At 39.3% G+C, this 13,221-nt stretch overlaps 1 protein-coding gene across 1 annotated transcript in view; it reads right to left on the bottom strand.

Annotated features, from left to right (window-relative positions):
- LOC124615491 (geranylgeranyl transferase type-2 subunit beta) overlaps positions 1 to 13,221 on the bottom strand; it is a 64,050-nt gene that overhangs the window by 20,247 nt on the left and 30,582 nt on the right. The window contains exon 6 of the mRNA XM_047143434.1: positions 8,448 to 8,628. Coding sequence (XP_046999390.1) covers positions 8,448 to 8,628 — 181 coding nt within the window. The remainder of the gene's footprint in view (positions 1 to 8,447; positions 8,629 to 13,221) is intronic.

Below are 13,221 nucleotides of genomic sequence, written 5' to 3'. Positions count from 1 at the left end.
ATTAGTGCCCAGACACTCACGGATAAGACAGGAACTGCAATTGAGGATAGCAAAGCAAAGGCAGAAATGCTTAACGCCATTTTCAAATGTTCCTTTACAATAGAAAATATACAGGAATATTAGCCCAATTTAATTCTAGTACCACTGATACTATGAGTGAAATAGATATTAATGTCAGTGGCATTGAAACACAGTTCAAATTGTTAAAACTGAATAAAGCTCCAGCGTCAGGTGGAATGCATTTCAAATTATATACTGAACTTGCTAGCAGCTGGGTCAGCCCCTCTTTTCACTATAATCTATGGCAGACCCCTCGAACAAAGAACTGTGCCCAACAGATGGAAGAACGCACAGGTCACACCTGTCTGCAAGAAGGGTAGCAGATGTGATCCACAATATGGTCCAATATAGTTGACAACCACTTGTTATAGAATCTTAGAACACATTCTGTGCTCAAACATAGTGAGGTACTGAACAGAGTGATCTCCTCCACACCAACCAGCATGGGTTTCAACAGCAGATCATGTGAGTCCCAACCTGCACTTTTCTCACATAACGTACTGAAATTCATGGATCACAGCAGTCAGGCTGACACAGTATTTCTTGAAACTTCCTGGCAGATTAAAACTGTGTGCCGGACCGAGACTCAAACTCGGGACCTTTGCGTAGAGACGAGGTACTGGCAGAAGTAAAGCTGTGAGGACGGGGCGTGAGTCGTGCTTGGGTAACTCAGTTGCCAGAGGACTTGCCCGCGAAAGGCAAAGGTCCCGAGTTCGAGACTCGGTCCAGCACACAGTTTTAATCTGCCAGGAAGTTTCATATCAGCGCACACTCCGCTGCAGAGTGAAAATCTCATTACAGTATTTCTTGATTTACCAAAGGCATTTGACTAAGTACTACATCTGTGTTTATTACCCGAAGTATGACTGTATAGGGTATCAGCCAAAATTTGTATCTGGAGTGAGGATTTTAAGGTAGAGAGGACACAGCAAGTTATGCTGGATGAGAGTCATTGACAGATGTAGAAGTAGCTTCAGGTGTAGAATGAAGGCTTTCACTACCGGATGACATAGCTCCTGGTAAACATTTCGGGGTGTGAGGTTGTGGTTCAAGAAACTCTCCAGTTCCTGGCATTTCATCCAGGAATGCACTGGACATCTTCAGAGGCACATCTCCACTGAATCTTGCTGACTGACTGGTCGGACATCCGAGAGCGACATATATACTGTACGAAAGGAGGCATGGTCGAAGTAACACATGATAAGCAGAGATAATCCTTGTCAAAAATAAAATGTAACTATCGATTGTTGTCTTGTCAAAGATAAATTGTCTAGCGATTCTGCAGAGCTACTGTCCATATATTGCTGAGTTTCATTGCCTCCTCTTTTCTACTAAAATTATCCTGATGCTTGTAAATTTCAATGGCTTCTCTACATAATCATGGATAATAATTTGATGTTGTAGATAAAATTTCATTTTCAGAAAACTTCACTTCGTGGTTTCCTGACTGAAGAGCATGCTCTGCTACAGCTGATCTCTCTATTTTTCCTAGTCGGCAAAGACTTTTGTGTTCTTTTAGCTGTGTATTTATGCTGCTCTTGGTAGTTCCAGTATAAACTTTACCACAAGTGCACGGATTTTTGTATACACCACATGTCGACAAAGGAGAATGATTATCCTTCACAGATCGGATAACTTGACCTATTTTCTTTGTTGGTCTAAAGACTGGTCTGATGTCATGTTTCTGTAAAATCTTACTGATCTGATCAATTACTTTTCTAATAAAAGGGAGAGAAACTGTATTTTTCCATCATTATGGTTCATCCTTGTCCTTAGGTCTTCTGTTCTTCGGTCGTAAAATTCTCTTTAACTCTTTCCCTGAGTAGCCATTTTTCTCGATGGCTTGCTTCAAATGTTTTATTTCAGCGACCAGGTGTTCTGACGTGCATATCCACTCGGCTCTATTGACAAGAATTTTAATGACACCTCTCTTTTATTGTGGATGGTGATTGGAGTCTTTATGCAAATATCTGTCAGTATGTGTTACTTTCCAAAAAATTTTATGTTCCAAACTTCCATCAGATTGTCTCATAACTAAAACATCCAAGATAGATATTTTATTATCACTGCCAGTTCCATGGCGAAATGGATTTTTGGATTAATTTTATTTAGATGATCAAAGAATTCGGCCAAAGCGTTTCTACCATGGGGCCAAAACACAAATGTGTCATCTACAAGCCGATACCAGAGAGATGGTTTCTTATTTGCTTTGTCCAGAGCCGATTGTTCGAATTTCTCCATATAGAAATTAGCGATCGTAGGACTTAATGGGTTACCTATTGCTACACCATCAAGTTGCTCATAAAATTCATCATCCCACTGGAACTGACTCGGTGTAAGGCAATGTCTAAAAAGAGCAGTCAAATCTACTGGAAAAATATCCGTTATGAAAATCATAACTTTGTTAACTGGAATCATAGTGAATTAGGACACTATGTCAATACTTACAAGAATATCTTCAGGAGCCAGAATTAGTCCTTCAAGTTTCTCAATAAAATGATGCAAGTCTTTTATATATCAGTCAGTTTTCCCAATATATGGTTGTAAATGAGTTGCTAGAACTCTCACTATATTGTACGTGACACAATTGATGGCACTAACTCTTGGTCTCAAAAGAGATATTCTTGTGCAGCTACTTGTTACCGACAACAGAAACAACAAAGGAACAATTCTTGAAACATGGTATACGTCCCCATTTTGCAAATTTTTAGAAAATAATCTCATAAAGGGCCCCTTCCTAACCTCTGCCAGAAAGTATTCAGAAAATATCAGCATTCTAAATATACTAATTTTTCGTGTGCCCGACACTCTTCCTTGTAATTGATACACACAGGTTCGACTTTGAGATATAATGCATGCAGTCACTACCATGTTTTTTTATTATTTGATCTTGCATATTTTGACACTTTTCATGCAATTTGCATGCATATTTTAAGGTTTCTATTATGCATATAATCTGGTCTCTAATCATAACTGTGGCACAGGATGTAACAAGGGAATCCAAAAGACAGAAATGATGAGTGGTATGACGACGAATATAGATGGTGCAACAGAAGAAAGAAGCAAGACAAAAAGGCCTCCAACAAAATACAAGAATTAACCATGCTATGTATAATGAAAAGAGGACAGAAGTGGCAAGGGTATGAAGAAAGTAAAGAGAAGCCTTAAAAGAAAGACACAAGACATGAAAGAACATTATAATAGGAATGAGAGTAAGATATTTTATAGGACGTTAAGAGAAAGAACACAATGTTATAGGCCTAAAATAATATGCTGCAAGGATAAAGGTGGAAGCCTGCTGACAGAAAAGGGGAAAGTGATGAACAGAGGGAAAGAATAGGGAACCACTAGGGAGCAACAGATGTACTATACATCAGAACCAAAAATAAAAGAGCCTAGTCTTGCAAAAGTACAGAAGGTGGTGAATGGTAAAAAATCCTGAATCTCCAGGAAATGATGGAATAACTGCTGATAGCTAAACAAATGAGGCATTAATTTACACAAACAGATATATAACTATCTGTTTAATCTGGAATCAAGAAAGAATTCGAGAAGAATGGACCATAGATGTAATCCATCCCATACATAAGAGAAAGGTGACAAGGCATGCTGTCCTAACTATAGAAGGATCACTCTGCCAAATGTGGCATATTAGGTTTTATCCAGAACCTCATACAATATATTATTGCCATATGTGGAAGATATACTGTATGATTATCAGTGCGGCTTTAGCCTAACAGATCAACAGTGTCAGACCAAATACTTGTGCTGAGACAAATACATGCTTAACATACCATGCAAATATGTTTCAGTTATTACAGCAACCTTGGCAGGTTCCAAGGCAATGGTGAGAGTGGATGGGAAATTAACTGACTGTTTCAGTATCAATGAAGGCACTAAGACAAGGTGATGCTCTTTCCTCAATGATTTCAAATGCTCTTTCCATAATGCATTCCAATGTGACCTTAGAAGCAATTATACAAAAGCTGTAAATATCTGGACACACAGGTAAAAGAACAACACAGTTGGCTACATGTGCTGATGGCATTGCAATTATTAGAGATTAAGGATATCACTGGATAGTGTAGGGGTAAAACCGGAAGAAGCCACATAGTGTACGTGACTGGAAATCAACAAGTCCAAAACTAAATGTATGAAATTTCAGAGAAAGGGGACAATAGCCTGGCTAACTTTTCAGCAGCAAGTCTTAATTTTCAGCACATAGAGATCTCTGAATACCGAGAGGCAAATATTAATAAAGTAAATTCCATGTCCACTGAAACAAAAGCATGCATTTTAAGTGGTAATAGGTGTTATCATACGGCTAAGAAAGCTGATGACATCTAGGACAGTAAACAGATAGCTCAAAATGACTATATATGTGTTTTTGACTAGGCCGGTGGTCACATATGGATGCGAAGCATGGATGCTGACCAACAATGATGAACAACAAATCATAGTATTTGAAAGAAGAATACTTCAGAAAACTTATGGAGGGATCCAAAATAATGATGGTGACTGGAGAGCAAGGAGCAATTATAAGTAGGATCATCTCTTACAAGGAGCTGATATTGTACAGCTAATTAAAAGTAAAAGAATAGGCTGGCTAGAGCATGTCCTAAGGATGTAGAACACAAGAATGACAATGAAAGTCTTCCAATGGAAACCAAAAGGTTGGGGTTGTTTTGGGGAAGGAGACCAGACAGCAAGGTCATCGGTCTCATCGGAGTAGGGAAGGATGGGGAAGGAAGTCGGCCGTGCCCTTTCAAAGGAACCATCCCGGCATTTGCCTGGAGCAATTTAGGGAAATCACGGAAAACCTAAATCAGGATGGTCGGACACGGGATTGAACCGTCGTCCTCCCGAATGTGAGTCCAGTGTCTAACCACTGCGCCACCTCGCTTGGTTGAAACTAAAAGGAAGAAGATTAAGAGGAAGACACCATAAGCAACAGTTGGATGACATGGAAGGAAATATCAGAGCCCTACGAATCAGAGAACAGATAAGGAAAATAAACAAGAGGGCAGAATGGAAGGAAACTGTTAAGTGTGCAAAGACCGACACAGGGTTGTGAAGCCCCAAGAAGTAGAAGATTCTCTTCCCACTATTTGCATTTCACCAAGGACATTCCAGAGGGTAATATCCTATTAACAAAGAGGTCATTAGTTACAAAACTCGCATTCAGAATGGACAACAATGAGAAAAGAATAAGGTAATGTTCTTTTCAAAGGTATCATATCAATTTTTATCCTAAACGATCAAGGGATGGGTAAAAGGGGAAAATGAACCCTTCTCCTAAATGAGGGTCTGGCATCTTAACCACTGTATTACATCACTTGGTTAGAATTTATAGAGTGTTTCTAAATACGAGAGGAATCATTAGACACTTCAATGACAATAATTTATTTTCAATTCAAAAAGGAAAAACATGCGCACTGTTGAGCCAGAACATTCTGACCAGTTGCTTCGTAACATACTGATCCATCTTTGGAACACAGTACAGGAGTTCCTCTGTATGGCACGGGATTTAGCAATTCCTTGGTAGGCACCAACTGTTGATGCACAGGTCATAAATTTCCTGTAAATTACAACCTGGTGTTTGGTGGGTGAGGAGCTGGCATTCAATAGCATTCCAAATGTGTTCCACCACGTTCAGGTCTGGCAAATTTGGTAGTCAAGACATGACATGAGTTGACTTTTATACTTCCCTATCAATGGGAGAATGAGTTTGGCCTAGTAAGATGAACTATTAGCCAGTTGGAAGATGCCATTGCCTTTACGGAAGACACCATGCACAAAGTGACCTAGGTGATCTGCCATAGTGCCTTTGATTACTAACAAAGGTCCCATAGAAGCACAGATGAATGTTCCCTACAGCTCCATTTAGACTGCATCTTTGGAATGGTGCACATTCCGAGCAGCCCTTCACCTGGACAATGGCTTATCTGGACACGATCACTGACCTGGGTTAACAAGAAATACAATTCATCCAAACCAGCTAACACATTTCCACTGATGTACAGTCCAATCTCAGTGATCCAGTGCCCACTACAATCTAAACTGATGATGATAATGAGTCAATATGGGAGCATGTAAAAGGGGTCACGTACTGCGGAGCCTCATTTTCAACCATGTTTGTTGCATGGTGTGCTTCAAAACATTTGTGCCTGCATCAGCACTGTACAGTGTCATCAGATCTGCCACAGATTGCCAACTACGCTGTTTTACATAGCAGGCAACCCTACAACCTCAATGTTCAGTGACGAGGTGTGGATGCCCAACACCTTGTCCCCTACTTGTGGTTTAACATTCATAAACCACTTTGCATAGATGCTCAACACAGTAGCATGTGAATAACCAACCAGCTTCACTGTTTCAGAGATGCTCATTCCCACATGCTGGCCATAACAATCTGCCATTTGTTAAAGTCATTGATCGCATGGATTTCTCTATTTGCAATCTGTATCATCCCTAGAATGATTTTTCATTCATCTCTGCTCTGCTTATACACTTCCTTGCCATGTTATGTGCCTGGAATGACACCAGGCAGCATTCAGCTTGTGGTGGGCAGGGATCTTAATGTTCTGGCTCGTCTGTGTATCAATAACAGCAAATGTAGACTATCTTAAGCTTGGAGGCTCTGTTCTACAAAAAGAATACATTCCTTTGTGGTAAACCCAAATGCAAAAGACTTTGGAGTATGAAATCAATAAAATTTTCTCCTAAATAAGCACCAGGACCCATTTAACAAAGTACATGTCTGAGACATAGAAATGCACATACAACAATGAAGGCTTCCAATTTATGTTCGGAGTGTCCGTTACATATTCCCACTTCATGGAAGTAGACACATCTCTGCTTTCAGGCACTCTAAGTTAAATTTTACTGGCCATATTAAAGAATTCTGGGATGCACTCAGCCTCGTGATGCCAATTGAGGAGCTACTTGACCGAATAGTAGCGGCTTTGGTCAAGAATACCATCACAGCAACCAGGATAGCGGTGTGCTGACCCCACACCCCTCCTATCCACATCCTCCTATCCGCATCCTCCTCTGAGGATGACACGGCTGTCGGATGAGCCCGGTAGGCCACTTGTGGCCTGAAGACAGAGTGCCTTTTATATTAAAGAATTCTTCCTCACTGAGGGAAAGAACAAGAATGTCAAAAACTGAATAATGTGCAATGTTCTTATGTATGGTTCTGTCAATTTCATTAATGTTTTCATGACAATGGACAATATCACAGAAGAAAAAATTGTGAATGAATTAGGTGGAGTGTATTATGTGTCTATTCATCACAGATATATACAGTACAAACATTGTAACAGATTAAGGAGGGGATACTGTTACTCAGATTACTAAAACCAGGTAGCCATAGTGTTACAAAGAAGATTATTTCATACTGTCATGAACACATTATAGAGTGGCCAAAACATGATCAACTGCAGATGACAGTATAAGAAATCTCTCAAACAGTGTTCCACTTTTAAAAGTTTTAAAACACTAACAAAGGACTACAGCAACTATTTCTTGGAGAGCAAAACCTATTGTCTTGAAAATGCAATACTGAAAAACATATACAAGGAAAATTATTTCCAAACAGCAACTAAAAATCAAATAAAGATGAAAATCATAAGGTAATAGATGTGATGTTTTTCTGAAGCAGTGATTCTTTTGTCTGACATGAGTGGACTGGACAAAGTAGGACTAAGTGCAGCATTAAAGTCACCTGGGCAGCAGGTCAAGAGGGACACAGCAATAATAGATGAGATAAAAGAATAAAAAACCTTACAGAACACTGCATGTTATGAGATTTGTGTTGACACAGCATTAGACAACTGTACCAATTGAATTTATCAGGTCCAAACAATCATTATGGTAGATTCAAATTTTTGCCTTCAAACAGATAAATTGTCTTATCAAAAGGAAAATTCAACAGAGAAAACTATTAAATTGTAAATTGTAGGACAAAATTGCTGATCAATGCTTACCATCAGGAGGCAAGATATTTAGTACTGCCGACAGACACATTTAAAAAGTACACAACACTTCTAGCTTTTGGGAAGTAAAGTGGATTATGTTGGGGAAGCTTAAAGAGAAAGGACAGATGAGAGACCCATCTGTAGTGATGAACACCTGTGTCTAATGTTGTCCTCACTAAAGGTGGTCCCTCTCATACAAGAGTCTAAGTGACCTATCCTTCCTTATTAAACTTCCCAAACCTGTCCTTCCTGAGGGATGAAACTATTGTCTGTGCCTATTGACGTTGCTAAATATTTTGTCTCGTAAAGGTAAATATTACATAAGTATTCTCTAACTTTCAAAGAAAGTTGCAAAATATGATGGTGGAGCATTATGAATATGTGATAAAAGTGCAAAAGAATAACCTGATAAGAGCATCCCGGTCTACCCAGTGGAGGCGGCCTAACATGCTCATTGATGAAAGGACCCACCAAGAGTAGCACACATCCGGTAGCTTTTCTGGACGCCCATTCAGACCTCCAGACGGTAGCTGACGCTCACAAAGCCACCAGCCCAGTAAGTCTGCATCGATTCTGTGCAGTTGACCTGCAAGAAAAGAAATCATTTAAATTTGCTGACATGTAATTCAAAGTTAATTCATTTTTTTCTGTTCCTGAATGTACCTAATATTCATGTTTTAATCATTTTTTAAATTTAATCACTTTATGGAAATTTATTTGCATTGATGTTAAATATATGTAACTGCACTCCCCAAAAGACAAGTGAGGGAGGTGTCAGTCACCAAACAGGCAAAATTTGAATACAGGCTTCTAAATACTGATTTCACAAATGCTACACATTTTTTTAAAAAATCTGATAAATAACACAAATTTAATATGTTGCACTGTGAACTATTTATTGCTTATGAATAGTTGTGTTAATAATGCACTGTCCTCAGTTACAATTATTCATCCTCCCACTAAGCACAATGCATTATAAAACAACAACTCAATTCTGAAGGACTACATTGACTTTTCTTGGGCCTTCCATCCACTTCAGTCTGTCACCTAAAGGTAAAAGAACAATACAGGTCTTCATTTTACGCAAAAAACATATCGGATGACATAAATACTTACACCTATTGTGACTGAAGCAAATGTATTTTAACAAAAATGTTCCTCACCTACAAGTTATAATCATGGACAGCCCATGATGAAATGTCTGGTGATTATGTATGTTGTTGTTGTTGTTGTGGTCTTCAGTCCTGCGACTTGTTTGATGCAGCTCTCCATGCTACTCTATCCTGTGCAAGCCTCTTCATCTCCCAGTACTTACTGCAACCTACATACTTCTGAATCTGCTTAGTGTATTCATCTCTTGACCTCCCTCTACAATTTTTACCCTCCACACTGCCCTCCAATGCTAAATTTGTGATCCCTTGATGCCTCAGAACATGTCCTACCAACAAGTCCCTTCTTCTTGTCAAGTTGTGCCACAAACTCCTCTTCTCCCCAATGCTATTCAGTACCTCCTCATTAGTTATGTGATCTACCCATCTAATCTTCAACATTCTTCTGTAGCACCACATTTCGAAAGCTTCTATTCTCTTCTCGTCCAAACTAGTTATCGTCCATGTTTCACTTCCATACATGGCTACACTCCATACAAATACTTTCAGAAACGACTTCCTGACACTTAAATCTATACTCGATGTTAACAAATTTCTCTTCTTCAGAAACGCTTTCCTTGCCATTGCCAGTCTACATTTTATACCCTCTCTACTTCGACCATCATCAGTTATTTTGCTCCCCAAATAGCAAAACTCCTTTACTACTTTAAGCGTCTCATTTCCTAATGTAATTCTCTCAGCATCACCCGACTTAATTCGACTACATTCCATTATCCTCGTTTTGCTTTTGTTGATGTTCATCTTATATCCTCCTTTCAAGACAATGTCCATTCCGTTCAACTGCTCTTCCAAGTCCTTTGCTGTCTCTGACACTCCGTATTTTTCTTCTGTTTCCTTTACTGCTTGCTCAATATACAGATCGAATAACATCGGGGAGAGGCTACAACCCTGTCTCACTCCCTTCCCAACAGCTGCTTCCTTTTCATGCCCCTCGACTCTTATAACTGCCATCTGGTTTCTGTACAAATTGTAAATAGCCTTTCGCTCCCTGTATTTTACCCCTGCCACCTTTAGAATTTGAAAGAGAGTATTCCAGTCATTTATTTATTTTACTGGCAGCTGCTTTTGGTTTGTTGCCTTGGTTTCAATTTAAATAAACTCATTTCAAAAAGACATTCCAGTAAAATGAAAACTTGGCATTCTCTATGAGAATTTCAATTGGACTGTGTTGCATTGTAGAACAGGATTATTAGGGAAATCATGAATGTAAAAGTGAGGAAAGGACCAATCTTGGTTCAGATCACTTACTGACCTGCATAAAAGTTTCTTCCACTGAATAAGAAAAAACTGCCTCAAAGTAAAGTTATACGGATTGAACCCAAAAAGCTAAAATAAAACAAACCTAATTTTTAAGAGATGTTACAGAAAGAAAAACATAGACCTGGTAAGGTATCTGAAAAAAATGTGACACATACCGCTAAAGAAGCAGGACCCTTACAAGGGAGGTGTACACACTCATGATAGACTGGAAACTGTGGTAAGGCAGCCACTCAAAGAGCAATGGCCTATAAAAGATGACACAGTGACAAAAAAGCATTCACTGTCAGAGTACAAAGAAGTGCAGAAGCAGACTGCAAAAACCCTCCACAAAGCCAAAAGAGTCACAGTCACGTAAGAAATTGAGAGCATTGAGTCGGAATTCACAAGAAACAACAGCAGGAACTTTTACAGGACCTTCCAGCTGCATGTAAATGGCTATCAACCACCTAGATTGACTTTTGAGACAATGGTAACTGGGCAGTGAATAATAAAGAAAATGTGAGATCTTAACCAAGTACTTTGCAGTACTTCTTAACTATAAAGATCTCAGAGAAAAATGGTTGACAACAATCCCACAGCAAAAAACAACTATTCAACTCCTCCTACCCATTACGAACTTTGGAGGATTGTCATAGAAGTGAATGACAAAAAGCAGCCAGGGAAAACTCAATCATAGAAGAAATGTTGTGAAGAAGAAATAACCATTAATGTGCCAAGTCAAGAGATGCAAAAGATCTAGGAAACTAGAATAATGGTGAATGGAAAACATCACTGATTAAGCCTAAATATAAAGAGAATGGTAGAACTGTCATCGAAAATTATCGCAGTAGTTCTGTCGTATGTCAAACTTACAAGGTACTCTCCAAAGCACTGCAGCCTAGGCTGGTTGGGCAAACAGAACAACAAGGTGGATTCAGGTACGGCAGTTACGCATTGAGCAGATTTGAAGGCTAAAAAGAATACTGGGAAATTATATCTCTAAGGATCTGGTAATGGTCTTCATTGATTTAAGAAAGCCTATGGTTCAGCTGACTGGGAAGTATTGTTTCACATCTAAATAGAATTTGGAGTGAACCTTAAAACAGTGGAAAGCATCAAGTAAACTCCTAACACAGACACATTCAAAAATAAAATTCATGGGAAAACTCTCCATAGGGTTTGTAATTAAAACTGTAGTTTGATGAGGTTATGCACTGTTTCCAGTTCTCTTCAAGTTTGTATTACAATAGGTCATTCGAGAATGGGAAAAGAAATTAGCCAGAAAAGTGGTATCATCAAATAACAGTATTAGAGTTAATTACCTTGCCTTCACCAATGACCTGGCAATTATGTAAACAAAAACAGAGACTGCTGTGGAACAGATAAACATGCTGAAAGAACAGGCAGAAAAAGATGGCTTCCAAATTTCTTTCAAGAAAACATACTACGTAACCAATATCCAAATAGCACCTCATCACATAACACAGAGTAAGGTAAATTAGATGAAGTGGACCGTTTCAGTCAGCTACAATGGTGAAATAGTGCAGAGCAAAACTAATGAAAAAGAAGCCAATGACAGCAGCCAAGAGAAGACGGCTGCTGCTTCTTATAGACAAATGTCCTATACAACAAAAAGACAAACTCAAGAAAAACTGAACTCAGGCACTATAACACAGGCATCAAAACTGAATGTCAGTATGCAAGTGAATGCCTCAGAATGACGAAAGGCTGGGCTGCGAGAAGGCAAGAAGTTTGAACCCAAGATTCTTCAAAAAACAATGGATCCTAGAATAACAGACATTGCAGACATCAAGAAAGAAAGGAATTATACAGGGATAATGAATGGCTGATGGAGTCAATAACAAAGCAATGATTGAAGTTCTATGGACATTTGTTCAGGATTTACACAACATGACTAACAGAGCAGATTTTTAATGTGTCGTACAACATAACTAGAGTCCCTGATAAATGACAAGGAAGTAAGGAAAGACGTCAAAAGCACTTAAGTGAATGAGGAGGGCTTATATAAACCAAGTGCAAATCACTCGCCTTCTCCAACCCACCAAGTCCGCAATCGCTGAACATTGTATTTCCACAGACCATTCCATGAATTACGACGACACAAAAATTTGGGGCCCATACATCAAACTTTTTGTGAGCTCAATTATCAATGAATCTGTGGAAATAAGATAGTCTGACAACGAGACTCTCATCAATTGAGATAACGGTTATCAGCTAAACTCTGCTTGGAATCCTGTTATAGAGGAACTTCGTAGTCGACGTAGTTATCTGCATAAAGATGGAAATCGACCTGATACCGATACGCCAGGTTTTCACAGTGGAGGGCGCGAGGCGCAGCGCAAGGAGCCATTATGAATGCGCATGCTGAGCAGCGCATGTGCAATGTCACCTCAGTACGGCTTTAAATAGCGGAGCTCAGCGCGAACTCGCCAGTACCACTACAGTGGCACTCACCTGAAGATGGCCAGAAGACTCTGCGCCGAAACATCGTGGCAGGGCGTTACTGATATCCGGCAGTTCTCCCGTGTTTTTATGGAACAATCAGTATGCCGGGAAAGCTTTAAACATCACAACCGAATCAGAGCTGAAAGCCATATCATGTGACGAGTCAAGAACCTGAAGCAGTTTCCAGTCAGTGAAAATTTCATTACATAATTTCACATGACAAAGGCTGAAGTCTGGTCTTTTATGCATTTGGAAGGTAACTGATTAAGAAGATATAAACACTGTCACAAAGTGGTTGCAAGATA

This window comes from Schistocerca americana, chromosome 5 (genome assembly GCF_021461395.2).
Source record: "Schistocerca americana isolate TAMUIC-IGC-003095 chromosome 5, iqSchAmer2.1, whole genome shotgun sequence".
In the NCBI taxonomy this organism is placed as follows: Eukaryota; Metazoa; Arthropoda; class Insecta; order Orthoptera; family Acrididae; genus Schistocerca; species Schistocerca americana.
The sequence above is the reverse complement of the archived record's forward strand: the minus strand, read 5'-3'. Positions and strand labels throughout refer to the sequence as shown.